This window comes from Poromitra crassiceps (genome assembly GCF_964638095.1).
Source record: "Poromitra crassiceps genome assembly, chromosome: 19".
NCBI lineage: Eukaryota > Metazoa > Chordata > Actinopteri > Beryciformes > Melamphaidae > Poromitra > Poromitra crassiceps.
The window spans coordinates 26,952,910-26,967,909 of record NC_139646.1 but is presented as its reverse complement, the minus strand read 5'-3'; the positions used below and the strand labels follow the sequence as shown (position 1 = coordinate 26,967,909).

At 48.0% G+C, this 15,000-nt stretch overlaps 1 protein-coding gene across 1 annotated transcript in view; it reads left to right on the top strand.

The window, feature by feature from the left end:
* The window catches only part of LOC310794218 (protein kinase C alpha type), a gene marked incomplete at its 5' end in the record, with an annotated part of 230,878 nt that overhangs the window by 201,756 nt on the left and 14,122 nt on the right, over nucleotides 1–15,000 (top strand). Inside the window, 2 exons of the mRNA XM_083656168.1 lie at nucleotides 8,778–8,858; nucleotides 9,576–9,683. Of these exons, the coding sequence (XP_083512294.1) occupies nucleotides 8,778–8,858; nucleotides 9,576–9,683 (189 nt within the window). The remainder of the gene's footprint in view (nucleotides 1–8,777; nucleotides 8,859–9,575; nucleotides 9,684–15,000) is intronic.

The window sequence follows — 15,000 nt, the reverse complement described above, 5'->3', positions numbered from 1 at the left end:
GCTGGCTGTTAGTTTCTGTTGGCAACGCTTGTAAGTGTCCATGGTGTGCTGATTAAAACTGAGGTTATTGTCAAGTGTGAGGCCAAGGTATTTGAAAGAGCCCACCACCTCTACCTTCTCTCCTTTGCTGGTGAGACTGGGCAGATGGCCCGGTGCTTTGGGGGGGCTGAAGAGCAGTTCTTTAGTTTTTGAGATGTTTGAGGTGGAGAAAGTTATTGTCTAAAATGGGGGATGGATGGAATGATGATAAGCGGAGAGTCCTGGGTCATTCCCCTGCCGCTCTATTGAACGTTGCCCGAATAGTAAACACCATCATCGTCCAGTGGTGACTGCTGATGTCATACCCACTGATGATGTCATAGACATTGTGGCATCATCAGTGATGTCATAGACATTGTGACATCATTGCTCTGGCCACCACTCGACAATTGTGGGGCGAGATCATCAGTGGGTATGAAATCATCAGTCGCTGGCGTATGTAGCCTGATGACTGAATTGTCAACTCATTTCCACCTTCTAGTCTGAGATTGCACTCTGTTTAACAACACTTCTGAGGGGAACCTCCCAGGCGAATTCCATTTTCCCTAACCAATCACCAGACCTTTTACATGAGTTACTCCAGTTGGGAGAACATAAGCTCCACCAGCTCAGTGGCCTTGTGGTTTGAGTGTCCGCCCTGAGACTGGGAGGTTGTGAGTTCGATCCCCGGCCGAGTCATAAGAAAAACTATAAAATGGGACCCATTTGCCTCCCTGCTTGGCACTCAGCATCAAAGGGGTTGGAATTGGGGGGTTAGATCACCAAATGATTCCCGAGCGCGGCACTGCTGCCGCTCACCACTCCCCCAGGGGATGGGTCAAATGCGGAGAACAAATTCTGCAAACTCAGGTGTGTGACAATCAGTGGGACTTGACCTTTGCTCCCAAGGGTTTTTACCACAAGTGTGATGTTTCGGGGCAAAGCCCTTCCTCAGACATCAGCTGGATGTGCATGCCTTTTTGTACCTTTCTGACATGTTCAGTGGGACATCATCAGTCACAACTGACCCACTCAATGATTGTGGGCCATGACATCATCAGTGGGTATGACATCATCAGTAGTGTGTGTTTGCATGCTCAGTTGATGGATTGTGTTTGTGCAGCTGGGTCCCCACCTGTCTGATCCCCCCGTCACCAACATAGGGTCACCTCAAGGATGTGTGCTTTCTTCCTGCTGGATACCAGCAACTGCCTCTCCTGAAAGCCTGCCATCACGTTGATTAAGTATACGCACGACACCACCGTGGTGGGCCTTAACCAAGGACGACGAGCCTGGAGCTCAACCCACTTAAAACAGTTGAAAGATTGACTTCAGGAAATCCCCTTCCCCACACGCACCCTTGTCAATTAACAATACGGCTGTTAAAAGGTGGAGTCATTCAAGTTCCTCGGTACCACCATCACCAACAACCTCAAATGGGAGATGAACACCTCTTCCATTGTCAAAAGGGTCCACAGTAGGATGTTCTTCCTAAGACGACGTGTCCCATCCGGTCCTGACCCAGTTCTATAGAACTGAAAGCATTCTCTCTTCATCTATCGGTGTGGTTTGGCTCCGTATCCACCCTTGCAAAGGGCAGATTGCAGCGGTTCGTGCGCACAGCAGAGAAACTGACAGAACGTGAGGACGCCAGGGTCTGTGCCATCAAAACCAAGACCACACACCGCTTGAACAGCTTTTTCTCAAGGGCTGTTTCTCTCCTCAGTAAGTCAAACGCACAAGTCAGCAGAAGGTCATGATGAACCCCCCCACCCCCACCCCTCCCCCAGTGATGTCATCAGTGAGTGATGAAATCAGTTATGTAACGAGAGCAAGAGTGATGTCTTTTTCCTCAGGGTTGTGAGTGAGTCAGCCTTCGTCGACAGAGCCAGATGTAGGCCGGTAGCCAGCTGCCTGGCAAAAATCTCCCCTCCGAAAAAAATGCCTTCCAGGCAGCGGACACAGCTATTGTCATTAACGTTACTCCTCAGGATGGGAATTACATGGAGGCCATGGACTCCGTTGCCCCTCCCTCTGGCCATGATATCGCGAGTTCCCTGGTCTCAGTTTAATGTAGCGTGCCCTATACAGGAATCGGCTGTGTCATTGGCGCATTTTAACAGACATTTCAGAAAAATCCTTCACGATGTGATCTGATCTGATGCCCTGACATCCCTAAGGGCACTCACTACCAGCCAGCGTCAGTGATCTCAGTTTAATGTAGCCTAACCCTATACAGGATCGTGAAGGAAAATCCTTCACGATGTCAATAGAGCAAATTGCCTTTGTGCCCTGGCATGTGGCCTTGTGCCCTAAAAAAAATTGCGACGCCGAAGGCCAGATGGCCACACCCCTAAAATCAGGAAATTCCCACCCATTGGGCTGTTTATTGATGCTGATTGGCCAATCGTTAGTCCCCCTTGTTGCTGATTGGTGAGTCACTGTTAAAACCGGAGAAAAGGCTTTTTCATATGATGATGCTAGACCAGAAGTGGGCAGATTCAAAGGTCTGGAACGAGGCAAGTTTGCATGCTCAGTTTATGGATTGTGTCCATGTACCTTCTTCCTCTTCTGTCTTCCTTTTGTCTTTGCAAGCCGGAGTCCAGGCGTCGATGATTGTTCTCAGCCAGCTGCGCTTCTTGGGGTTCTCTGGCTTGAGCTGCTCATCCTAAGTCCCTCTCCCGATCTTCCACCTTCTCCATCAAGAAGCATTTACTTTTGTCCCACTCTCTCTCTCCTTCACCTCCAGGCCCTGCATGGTAATAATAATGGTGATAATGGTTGTTTTTGGAGATGCAGATGGGCCGTCCACCTTTGTGGTCAAGTCATTTTCAACCACATCAGCCTGCAAAGCAGAAGCTGCACATTCAGTGGTTGGTTCAGCTGGAGCCAGGACACACTTGGATTTGACACTGAACTCCATAGTAGCCTCCTGTTCCATAGATGGAGCCAAGTCACATCCATGTGGAGAGGGAACCCCCACATTTTCAGCCAGGGCTGTTTCGATGTTCTGGCGTTGGCATGGTATCATGCCATGCATGTTCATTTGGACAGAGGTCTGGGAGTCATCTGAGGTACGGAAGACCCGGGTGGTACGGGAGGGACAGGATTTCTGTGGATCACAAGAAGGTACAGTAATGAACAATCTATCCCAATGTTCCGTTCCAATGTTCGATGGATGTGCGTATTCCAGCATCTCTGTTATTGTCATGTAGTCAGTGGACAACATCCAGAGTGCATTATCAACGTTGAGATGCAGCGTGGCCTCTTTGGAGTTGTCCGTAAAGATCAGGTGTGGATTAGTGACCTTAACCTTGTTTATCAGCGTCAAGACTAGCCTCGGCAATCGGTGGTCATCCTCCTGTGATTGGGCCCCCTTGAGGACTCTTCTGATGGAGTCCTTGCTCAGTATAAGCATCTGGAAGAAGTTCAGCTTCTGATCAGCCTCATTCAGAGCAGCCGTGTAGTAAATTTCGTCCTTGCTTGGCTCCTGCTGAGCCAGCTGGAAGGCAAACCACTCCTGCAGGGCTTTCTTGTTCTTCTCCTTCTCCCTTTCCTTCAGCTCATTTGCTGTGAAGACAGCCTCCTGGAGCCTGATGTCCTGTTCCAGAACCTGAGGCTGCTGGCTGAGGATGACTCCATGGCTTTTGTGTACCTGGGTGCTACCGGAGGCCTGGCTGGTACGTCCAACCTCAACATCACCCTGCAAAGCAGAAGCTGCATATTCAGTGGTTGAGTCAGCTGGAGCTGGGACACAGTTTGTGGCCAAGTTGCTTGGAAGGTCATGCTTGTCAGACACATGCTTTGGAGCCAAGTTGTCCGAAGCCACAACTGACTCGACTCTTTCAATGACAGCCCTGAGTTTATTTTTCAACTCAACGAGTTCCTTATCCATAATGTTGTCATTAATGGTTATTTTTGGAGATGTGGAAGGGCCGTCTACCTTTGTGGTCAAGTAATTTTCAGCCACTTCAGCCTGCAAAGCAGAAGCTGCGCATTTAGTGGTTATTTCAGTTAGAGCCAGGACACACTTAGTGTGTGACTCCATAGTAGTCAGGGCTGTTTCGACGTTTTGGCGTTGGCGTGGAACCGTCGCACGCATGTTCCTTTGGACAGCCCTGACTTTATTTTTCAACTCAACAAGTTCCTTAGCGATGAGTTTATTTTTCAACTCAACGAGTTCCAGATCCATAATGTTGGTTATTTTTGGAGGTGTAGAGGGTCCGTCCACCTTTGGGGTCGAGTCATTTTCAGCCACATCAGCCTGCAAAGCAGAAGCTGCACATTCAGTGGCTGGGTCAGCTGAACCTGGGACACAGTTTTTGGCCAAGTTGCTTGGAGGAAGGTCAAGGGCCTTGAGGAGATCAGCCTTGTCCTCCTGCCACTGGAGACAGTGTTTTTCCAGCTTCTGCTCAGCCTTCTTCACAGCAGCCAAGCACTCGTGCAGGACTTTCTTGGTCTTCTGCTTCTCCCTTTCCAGAGTTTCCTTCATCTCATTTGCGGTGAAGACAGCCTCCCTTCTGATGTCCTGTTCCAGAACCCAAGGCTGCTGGCTGAGGATGACTGCCTGGCTTTTGTGTCCGCGGGTCGGATGCACAACAGGCCACAAAGCAGAAGCTGGACATTCAGTGGTTGGGTCAGTTGGAGCTGGGACACAGAGTGTGGCCAAGTTGCTTGGGGGAAGGTCAGGGGTATCAGAAACACTGCAGTCCACAGTGGTATCTGCCACCTCATGATTTTGGGCCAAGTTGTCCGAAGCCATAACTGACTTTACTCTTTCAATGACAGCTCTGGGTTTATTTTCGAACCCAATGAGTACCTTATCTATAAATTTGCCATTAATGCTTGTTTTTGGAGTGGCAGAGGGTCCATCCACCCTTTCCAGAGTTTCCTTCATCTCATTTGCAGTGAAGACAGCTTCCTGCCTGATGTCCTGCTCCAGAACCTGAGGCTGCTGGCTGCAGATGACTGCCTGGCTTTTGTGTACCTGGGTGGTACGCCCAACCACAACATCACCCTGCAAAGCAGAAGCTGCACATTCAGTGGTTGGTTCAACTGGAGCCATGACACAGTTGGATTTCACACTGAACTCCATAGTAGCCTCCTGTTCCACAGAAGGAACCTCCACATTTTCAGCCAGGGCTCTTTCGATGTTCTGGCATTGTCCTGGTACCATGCCATGCATGTTCCTTTGGACAGAGATCTGGGAGTCATCTGAGGTACGGAAGACATGGGTGGTACGGGAGGCCTTTGGGGTACGCGAGGCCTGGGTGGGACAGGATTTCTGTGGTTCACAGGAAGGTACGGTAATGAACAATCTATCCCAATGTTCTGTTCCAATGTTAGATGGATGTGCGTATTCCAGCATCTCTGTTATTGTCATGTAGTCAGTGGTCAACATCCAGAGTGCAGTCTCAACATTGAGATGCAGTGTGGCCTCTTTTGAGTTGTCCGTAAACATCAGGTGTGGATTGGTGACCTTAACCTTGTTTATCAAATTGATCAGCCGCCTCCAGACTAGCTTGCGTCCTTCGCGGCAGCTGTATCGGTGGTCATCCTCCTGTGAGAGGGCCCCCTTGAGGACCCTCCTGACAGAGTCCTTGCTCAGTATAAGCATCGGGAAGAAGTTCAACTTCTGATTAGCCTCCTTCAGAGCAGCTGTGTAGGCCATTTCTTCCTCGCTTCGCTCCTGCTGAGCCAGCTGGGAGGCCAAGCCCTCCTTCAGGGCTTTCTTGTTCTTCTCCTTCTCCCTTTCCAGAGTTTCCTTCAGCTCATTCGCTGTGAAGACAGCCTCCTGCCTGATGTCCTGTTCCAGAACCTGAGGCTGCTGGCTGAGGATGACTGCCTGGCTTTTGTCTCCCTGGGTACCGGAGGCCTGGGTGGTACGTCCAACCATGGTAATAATAATGGTCATAATGGTTGTTTTTGGAGACGCAGAGGGGCCGTCCACCTTTGGGGTCCATTCAACATCACCCTGCAAAGCAGAAGCGGCACATTCTTCAGTGGTTGGGTCACCTGGAGCTGGGACACAGTTTGTGGCCAAGTTGCTTGGAGGAAGGTCAGGGCTATCAGACACACTGCAGTCCACAGTGGCATCTGCCGCCTCATGATTTGGAGCCAAGTTGTCCAAAGCCATAACTAATTGAGTGCAGTCCGGTCCTATACTTATAGCCTCAGCAGGGAAGGATTCATGACATCACTGATGATGTCACAATGTCAATAGTGACATATTCAGTGATGTCTTTCATAGGCCCCCCACATTATAACATCATTATGACATCATCGGTGATATATAGCATCACTATAGTAGTGGCTAGCGTGCCCAGCAGGCCTCATCACTGTATGTCACATCATTAGTGATTTATGACATCATCGGTGATACCAGGCAGAGTCGTCTAGAACTGTATGACATCATCTGTGATTTATGACCTCATCACTGTGACATCATTAGTGATTTATGACATCACTATAATAGTGACCTGCCCACCAGGCCAAGCTGTCTAGAACTATGACATCATCGGCGATTTATGACCTCATCACTGGCTGTGACATCATCAGTCATTTTATCAGCGACCTGCGCACGTATGACATCATCGGTGACTTGGCCACCATCTTTCTTTCCTGGGAGATACAGATTTGAACAACTTCCATAGTGTAATTAGTATTCAGAGTATACAAGTGCATGTAGTATTATTATTATTATTAGAGTATTAAGACTCTAGCCCCAATCAGTAACTTTTTGAAGATGGTACAGTGACTTGTAACAGGGAGAATGGCACCTCTATTGGTCACACACCGCCCTGTGTGTGTGTGTGTGTGTGTGTGTGTGTGTGTGTGTGTGTGAGTGTGCGTGCGTGCGTGTGCACATGTATGTATGTGTGCGTGCGTGGTATGGAGCCCCCCATGGCTCCAGTGGGCTTTACCAATCATCACGTTTGTATCACAATATATTGAATTTCACATTCCTCCTGCTGTGTTTTGTCATTTTTAAGATATTTCATGTTCCTGATGACCTCCTGTTGATTAACTGTTCTGTTCGCCAGTATTTATTTTTTTATAAATAACCTAATTTTGTGCTCAAAGTCAAAGTCATGTAAGTTGTTGCTAAAAACAGGTGATGACATATGACTATATAGTCATACGTCAGGTCATGACTGATATAATAATAAGTAATACTGATATAAATAGCTAGCATTAGCTGCTGGCGTAGGGCTAGCTGTTAAGCTGTTAGCTACGTTCGTTAGCTACAGTATATGCCAGGCTCAAAACGCCACTGAATGACCAATTCCAGTCACACTCTTTCCATTATATCCATCAGCTTTGAAATCTGTTGGCCGGTTTGTTGATAATATAGCAATATTGTGGCTTCTAAATGAATGTTTTTACGGAGGTACAGGGCGACCATACTGTTTCCGGTCACTTCCACTATAGCGCAGACAAAGAGTATATAGAAAGCAAGAGATGAAGCAGTTATTTTTTGACAACAGCGCTGCAGCCATGATATGTTGCAGTGGAACAAACTATTATCCTTCAGTTCTTATCAATGTAAGTTCTTTGGTGCAAATCAGACGACGTGAGACTCTACAAATATTACAATGTTTTCATACAACACCAACGGTTATACAGGTAGGACAACTGACTGGAGGGCACATTTAAAGCAGCAGACTACATTGTCTTCTCAAGGGTTATTTCAGAATAAGAGGTGATCACATCTTACAGTCTTCATCTTCTCTGTCTTCTGCCCTTGGAGGAGACCTGCTCATCTTCACAAATAGTAAACGAACTCACTGGGAATAACATGGGACTTAAGCCCAGAGTAAGTACCAGAGTAGTGTTTACATTATGAATGTGCAGAACATATTCAGAATGGTCTGGATCTGGATCTCGTTAGCAGAGCGGCAGTATGTAGAAGATAAGTGGAGAAACCTGAATAATGTGCTGAAATATTGATAGAATGCGTGATTAATTTCATATTTAACCTGAAGGTCTATGTGCACACGTGTGCTGTGGTCTAGTTTAGTCGGAAGGTAAATGTTGCTGCTTCTGAGTGGGTTAACCATGTTATGTATGATCATGCCTGATACCAGATCAGTCAATACATCCCCAGCATTTGAAGTCCTATTCTCGGTTAGAGACTTAGTTACAGGTAGTTATTATTCTCACCTGTCCCCCCCCCCCCCCCCCCTCCACACATAATTTGCATATCAGCCATATAAAGCAGAGGGTTCCCAAACTTAAGAATGACGCGGACCACTTTGAAATGTGAAAATCTTCCCGGGGCCCAAACCAAAACCTTTCATCACAACTCTGATCAGCACATCAGATTGAATTTAGGCATATAACAAATTATGAATCGAGGCAAAAGAAGTAGTCAAATACTCAGATTGCCAACATGTTCTCCCCCCTTACTCATCAGAAATATTTGTTGAGGCAAACTGTGCTTCTCAGCAACAACTGAAAAAAAAATCCACAATCTATTAACCCCTTCCTGACAAGGTAGCATGACATGGTTGGTACCAATAGATGTCTTAGATCTTCTAGTTTCATATGATGTCAGGATCTCCACTCTAGCTTTAAAAATGAGCCCGCTACAGCCATTTGATTGCCCGCAGAAATCGGGAGTGTTGACAGACCACCTCGCGGCCCACCTGCAGTGCCTCCACAGCCCACCAGGGGGCCACGGCCCACAATTTGGGAATGACTGATATAGAGACTTAGTTAGTTATTAGTCTCACCTGTTCATCTCCCTCCCTCCACAGATCATTGCATATCAGCCATATGGGCGCTCTGTAGACTGGTGGGCCTATGGAGTGCTGCTCTACGAAATGCTGGCAGGACAGGTGAGTGCTGCACACACACACACACACACACACACACACACACACACTCTCTCTCTCTCTCATATGAGATCAGGTAAAGGGGGCACATGACGCAGACAGGCTGTCTCTAGCCAAAGGGGCCAGTGGAGTGGAAATTAAGAATAATTCATTTTAGGGAGTCGTGCTGCTCGCCAATAAAGGGCCAGGCATTCAATTGAATCAAGGGTCAGTCAATCGAATCAAGGGCCAAGCAGTTAATCAAATCAAGGGCCAGGCAGTCAATCAAATCAAGGGCCAGGCAGTCAATCAAATCAAGGGCCAGGCAGTCAATCAAATCAAGGGCCAGGCAGTCAATTAGATCAAGGGCCAGGCAGTCAATCAAATCAAGGGCCAGGCAGTCAATTAGATCAAGCAGAAGGCAGACTTTCCTTCTTGTTTTGATGGTGTTTGATGTGGTTGAAAGTTACGGAGGGACGGAGGAAAAGAAGATGAAAACCTGATATTAACGGTCTTTAACTCAATGGCACTGAGGCCTGCTCCTCACAGGCGCAGGCCCAACCAAAAAAGTGATACCTTCTGTCATTGTGTTACTTACGGATGAATGTACGTACGGATGAAATAAATGATTCCCCTTTTTGCTGGGGACCCCCTGGAACCCCACCCTTGGTGGGCCCTGGACCCCACGTTGATGTCCCATTGAAGCACTGATAATCGCCCCTACTCTCCTTCCACCCTCAGCCTCCGTTTGATGGAGAGGACGAGGACGAGCTGTTCCAGTCCATCATGGAGCACAACGTGTCCTACCCCAAGTCCATGTCCAAAGAGGCCGTATCCATCTGCAAAGGGGTGAGTTGGACACCATTGTAATCAATGGGAACTCTTTTGTCACTATCAACATGCGCAGTTGAGCAATCGTGGGCCATGCCAACTTTCGCCCAATTATATTAGATTTAGAGAGCCAGGTTGAACGGATGACTTTTTTCTGTTTTCCGCTTTTGAAACATACTAATGTATATCACAATATTGTTCGTATAAGCAAAGTAAAATTTTGCAATCACGTTATCATGTATTATAATTACCAGGCGATATGATGCCACTGAATAAACAAATGATTAGTCTGACATTTATCGCCCAGCCCCTATAGGGCATACAGCAGCTACAGTACTCAATCCGCCTGGCCCTCCAGCACCAGCAGCGGAGCGGCCAGGCCAAACGAGCAACAGCTCAGACCATCTGACTACTCTAGCCATTAACCGGAACTAACTAGCACACAAGGAATCTAACTACTCTACAGCCTAGTCTGCCCTGCCCTGTCCTGACCTACTCTAAGCTAATCTAATCTTAGCCTGAACAATATAACGATCAAATGGTCCAGCTTAGCGGTTTCCAAAGTGGGAGGTGGCTCAGAACAATTTCAGGGGGAGGCTCAATGAGTGGGAGTGATTTATTTGAGTTATTTCAGTTTGAGTTATTTTAGTAATTTGAATAAGAATGAAGTCAGCTTTTCTATGGAGCTTGTCCATGCTTAACTGAGAGGAAGGAGGCCCATGGTCTCAGACTTTGGAATCCTCCGGTCTAGCTAATCTACAGCCTACAGTTAGGCTGTAGCTAATCTATGGCCTAACCTAAACTATTCTGACCTACCGGCATCCCTCAACCAATGAAGGAGAGCACCGATGCCCCCCCACCCCCACACCCATAAGATGCGAGACACACCGGAACCTCCCTCCACCCCCAGTGAATGCAAGACCTTTCCACCCATGGATTTATATCCCCAGGATTGCCTCGATGACTGGCTGAGGAGGAGCCTCGTGAGGGCCGATGCACTGTAGGGGTCCAACTATGGACCCCAGTTGGGGACCCACGTCTGGGATAGGCCGAGATGCAATAGATGCCGGGCTTATATAAACATTTGACAGAGTTTCACATACAGAAATGAAATTTACAGAAAGAAAAAGAAAGTTGAAAAGTGAAGAGTCCAAAAAAGAAATTTGAGTCTTTAAATGTTCATGAGTTCATGGAAACAAGATGGTCAGCTATGTGAAAATGGAAAAATGAGTCTGTAAGTGATCTGAGAGTTCCACGAGGGACAAAAAGGTTCTTAACTTCCAAACGGAATTCACATAACAGCACAGAACTTTGTATAAAGATTGTTCATGGACGGACTAATTAACTTTCCACACCCACTAGACAAAAGAGGCTGTGGCACTGGCCATGACTTCCGCACGGATTCAAGTATCACCACAAAATGGTGGTCATGGGCCAACTTAAGGCTATGTCTACATTAGGCCACTTTTTAGGGATCTGCACTTCGTTCGCATCTATTGTCCACACTACCTCTATTGTTTTGAGCGTCAAACACAAAGACTCCGTCCGGTCTGCAGAGGCCGAGCCCGTCTTCGTCATCAAAATCTGTGTTCGAATGGGAATGTGGACATGTGGAGACCGGAGTTTTGAAACGATGCAAGTAACCTACTTGTACAGCAGGGTGCGGTATGCACCTTGACACACTGTTTACAACGCGCGGGTTGAGAGAAGAAGCGTTTCAACATGGACAACCAAATTCTGATCTTGGCTTGTTATTTGTGTGTGATTCAGAGCATTAAGGTGGCACAGCGTTCCCTGCAGTAAAGAACGCAAGCCGTCATTCAAGCGTTGTGGGCCATCACCTTCTTTTTTGCCTTGGACGTAGGCGTAGTTGCTGCCCTCTCGATATGTACTCCAGTACTACACATTGAGACACACACATGCCCAGTGTAGGTGTAGCATGCGTCTCACAGGAGCTAATGGACGGAGCCTGCTCTATGTGTAGACTGGGAAGGCTTTAACTGTGATGTTCTAGCAAATGTGGTAACGAAGATGCATCCTTAGAACTGCCTAACTTTTTACGTGCTGACTGACCAAAAGGGGGGATGGCAATAGGCGTGTCCAATCACAAAAAGGCACCTAGCCTCCAAACAGATGCACGTAACACCACACTTTGTAGGAAGGTTGGTCATGGGCCAAATACTGATTAACTTTCCACACCCACTAGCCAAAAAAGGGGGTGTGGCAATGGTCATGGCCAATCACAAAAAGGTGCTTAACTTCCACACGGCTTCACATAACACCACAAAACCTGGTAGAAAGGTTGGTCATTGGCCAACTTAGAACGCCTAACTTTCCACGGCGACTGACCAAAAGGGGGCATGGCAATGTGAGGTGCCTAGCTTCCAAACGGATCCACGTACCACCACAAAACTTTGTAGAAAGGGTGGTCATGGGCGAAGAATGAAGGGATTAACTTTCCACGCCCACTGTCCAAAAGGGGGTGTGGCACTGGCCATGGCCAAGCACAAAAAGGCGCTTAACTTCCACACAAACACTAGCCTGCATGGAAAAACCTCGCTCCGAGTCTTCCAGCTATGGGCGGAAGGCCGTGCTGTGCTCCAGGAAAAATATTCCGCTCAATTCTTGCATTCCGTTTAGAAAACACGGGCAACGCGAGTAACTAGCATTAGCTAAAAACAAACGCTTCGTTTGGTATGTCCATGCTTCTTATTTTTTCTCTAACTCGTAGCAACTGCCTACTGTTGCATTTCTGTGGGGGAATGAAAACACTGCAGCACAGGCCACCGGAAGACGGGGGCGGGTCTTCTTCTGTCTTCCTGCCTGTAGTAACGCATACCAGGCTCTCCCCTCTGAGAGAGCCTGGTGACGCGAGGTTAGGCCATGGGCCTACCTACTTAGAACTGATTGAGTTTCCACACCCACTGGCGTAAAGGGGCATGACGATGGCCATGGCCAATCACAAAAAGGCACCTAACTTCCAAATGAACTCGACCACAAAACTGTAGAAAGGTTGGCAGAGGTATGCACTCTCCCGAGTGCCCTCGAGTTGGAACTGGACTTTTTCCTTTTTCTGGACTGCATACACTGGACTTTTTTCTTCTTCTATTTGTCTTTGCGGGCCGGAGTCCGGGCGTCAATAAGTCTTCTCAGCCAGCTGCGTTTCTTCGGCTTCTCTGGCTCGAGCTGCGCATCAAGAATTTCAATCTTATCCATCAAGAAGTGTTCTTGCACACTCTCCTGCCACTGGAGATGGTGCTTCTCCAGCTTCTGCCCAACCTTTTTCAGAGCAGCCGTGACGGCGAGTTCTTCCTCGCTTGGCTCCTGCTGAGTCACCTGGGAGGCCAAGCACTCCTGCAGGGCTTTCTTGCTCTTCTCCTTTTCCCTTTCCAGAGTTTTCTTCAGCTCATTCGCTGTGAAGACAGCCTCCTGCCTGATGTCCTGTTCCAGAACCTGAGGCTGCTGACTGAGGATGACTGCCTGGCTTTTGTGTCCCTGGGTAGGATGCACAACCACATCATCAGGCCACAAAGCAGAAGCTGCACATTCAGTGGTTGGGTCACCTGGAGCTGGGACACAGTTTGTGGCCAAGTTGCTTGGAGGCAGGTCAGGGCTCTCAGACACACTGCAGTCCACAGTGGTATCTGCCACCTCATCATTTGGAGACAAGTTGTCCGATGCCATAATTGACTCGGCTCTTTCAATGACGGCTTTGATGTCCAACTCAACGAGTTCCTTATCAATTATGTTGTCATTAATGGTTGTTTTTTTAGGTGCAGAGGGGCTGTCCACCTTTGGAGTCAAGTCATTTTCAACCACAACATCAGCTTGCAAAGCAGAAGCTGTACATTCAGTGGTTGGATCAGCTGGAGCTGGGACATAGTTTGTGCTTGGAGGAAGGTCTGGGGTATCAGACACACTGCAGTCCACAGTGACATCTGCCATCTCATCATTTGGACCCAATTTGTCCGAAGCCATAACTGACTTGATTCTTTCAATGACAGCCCTGGGTTTATTTTCCAACTTGAGTTCCTTATCTATAATGTTGTCGTTAATGGTTGTTTTTCGAGGTGCAGAAAGGCCGTCCACCGTTCTGGTCAAGTCATTTTCAACCACAACACCAGCCTGCAAAGCAGAAGCTGCACTTTCAATGATTGGTTCAGCTGGATCCAGGACACAGTTGGATTTCACAATGAACTCCATAGTAGCCTCCTGTTCTGCAGACGGAGCCAAGTCACCTCCATGTAGAGAAGGAAACTCTACATTTTCAGCCAGGGCTGTTTTGACGTTCTGGCAGTGGCGTGGTACCGTGCCATGCATGTTCCTTTGGACAGAGGTCTGGGAGTCGTCTGAGGCATGGTAGACCTGGGTGGGGCAGGAGGCCTTAGGGTTACACGAGGACCATTCATCCAAGCACTCCTGCAGGGCTTTCTTGTTCTCCTTCTCCCTTTCCAGACTTTCCTTCAGCTCATTTGTTGTGAGGACAACCTGCCTGATGTCCTGCTCCAGAACCTGAGGCTGCTGGTTGAAGATGATTGACTGGCTTTTGTGTACCTGGGTGGTACGCCCAACCATGCTAATAATAATTGTGATAATGGTTGTTTTTGGAGGTGCAGAGCAGCTGTCCACCTTTGGGGTAAAGTCATTTTCAAGAACAACATCATCAGCCTGCAAAGCAGAAGCTGCACATTCAGTGGTTGGGTCTGCTGGAGCTGGGACACAGTTTGTGGCCAAATTGCTTGGAGGAAGCTCAGGGACCTTGAGAAGACCGGACAAGCACTCCTCCAGGACTTTCTTGTTCTGCTCCTTTTCCCTTTCCAGAGTTTCCTTCAGCTCATTTGCTGTGAACACAGCCTCCTGTCTGATGTCCTGTTCCAGAACATGAGGCTGCTGGCTGAGGATGACTGCCTGGCTTTTGTGTACCTGGGTGGTACCAGAGGCCTGGGTGGTACGTCCAACCACAACATCACCCTGCAAAGCAGAAGCTGCAGATTCAGTGGTTGGCTCAGCTGGAGGTGGGACACAGTCCACAATGCCATCGGCTGCTTCATCATTTGGAGCCAAGTTGTCCGAAGTCATAACTAACTCGGCTCTTTCAGTGACAGGCTTGGGTTTATTTTCCAACTCAATTTGTTCCTTATCCATAATGTTGTGGTTAAAGGTTGTTTTTGGAGATGCAGAAGGGCCGTCCACCTTTGGGGTCAGGGCATTTTCTACAACATCAGACTGCAAAGCAGAAGCTGCACATTCAGTGGTTGGTTCAGCTGGATCCAGGACACAGTTGGATTTAACAGTGAACTCCTGCTCCACAGACGGAGTCAAGTCACCTCCATGT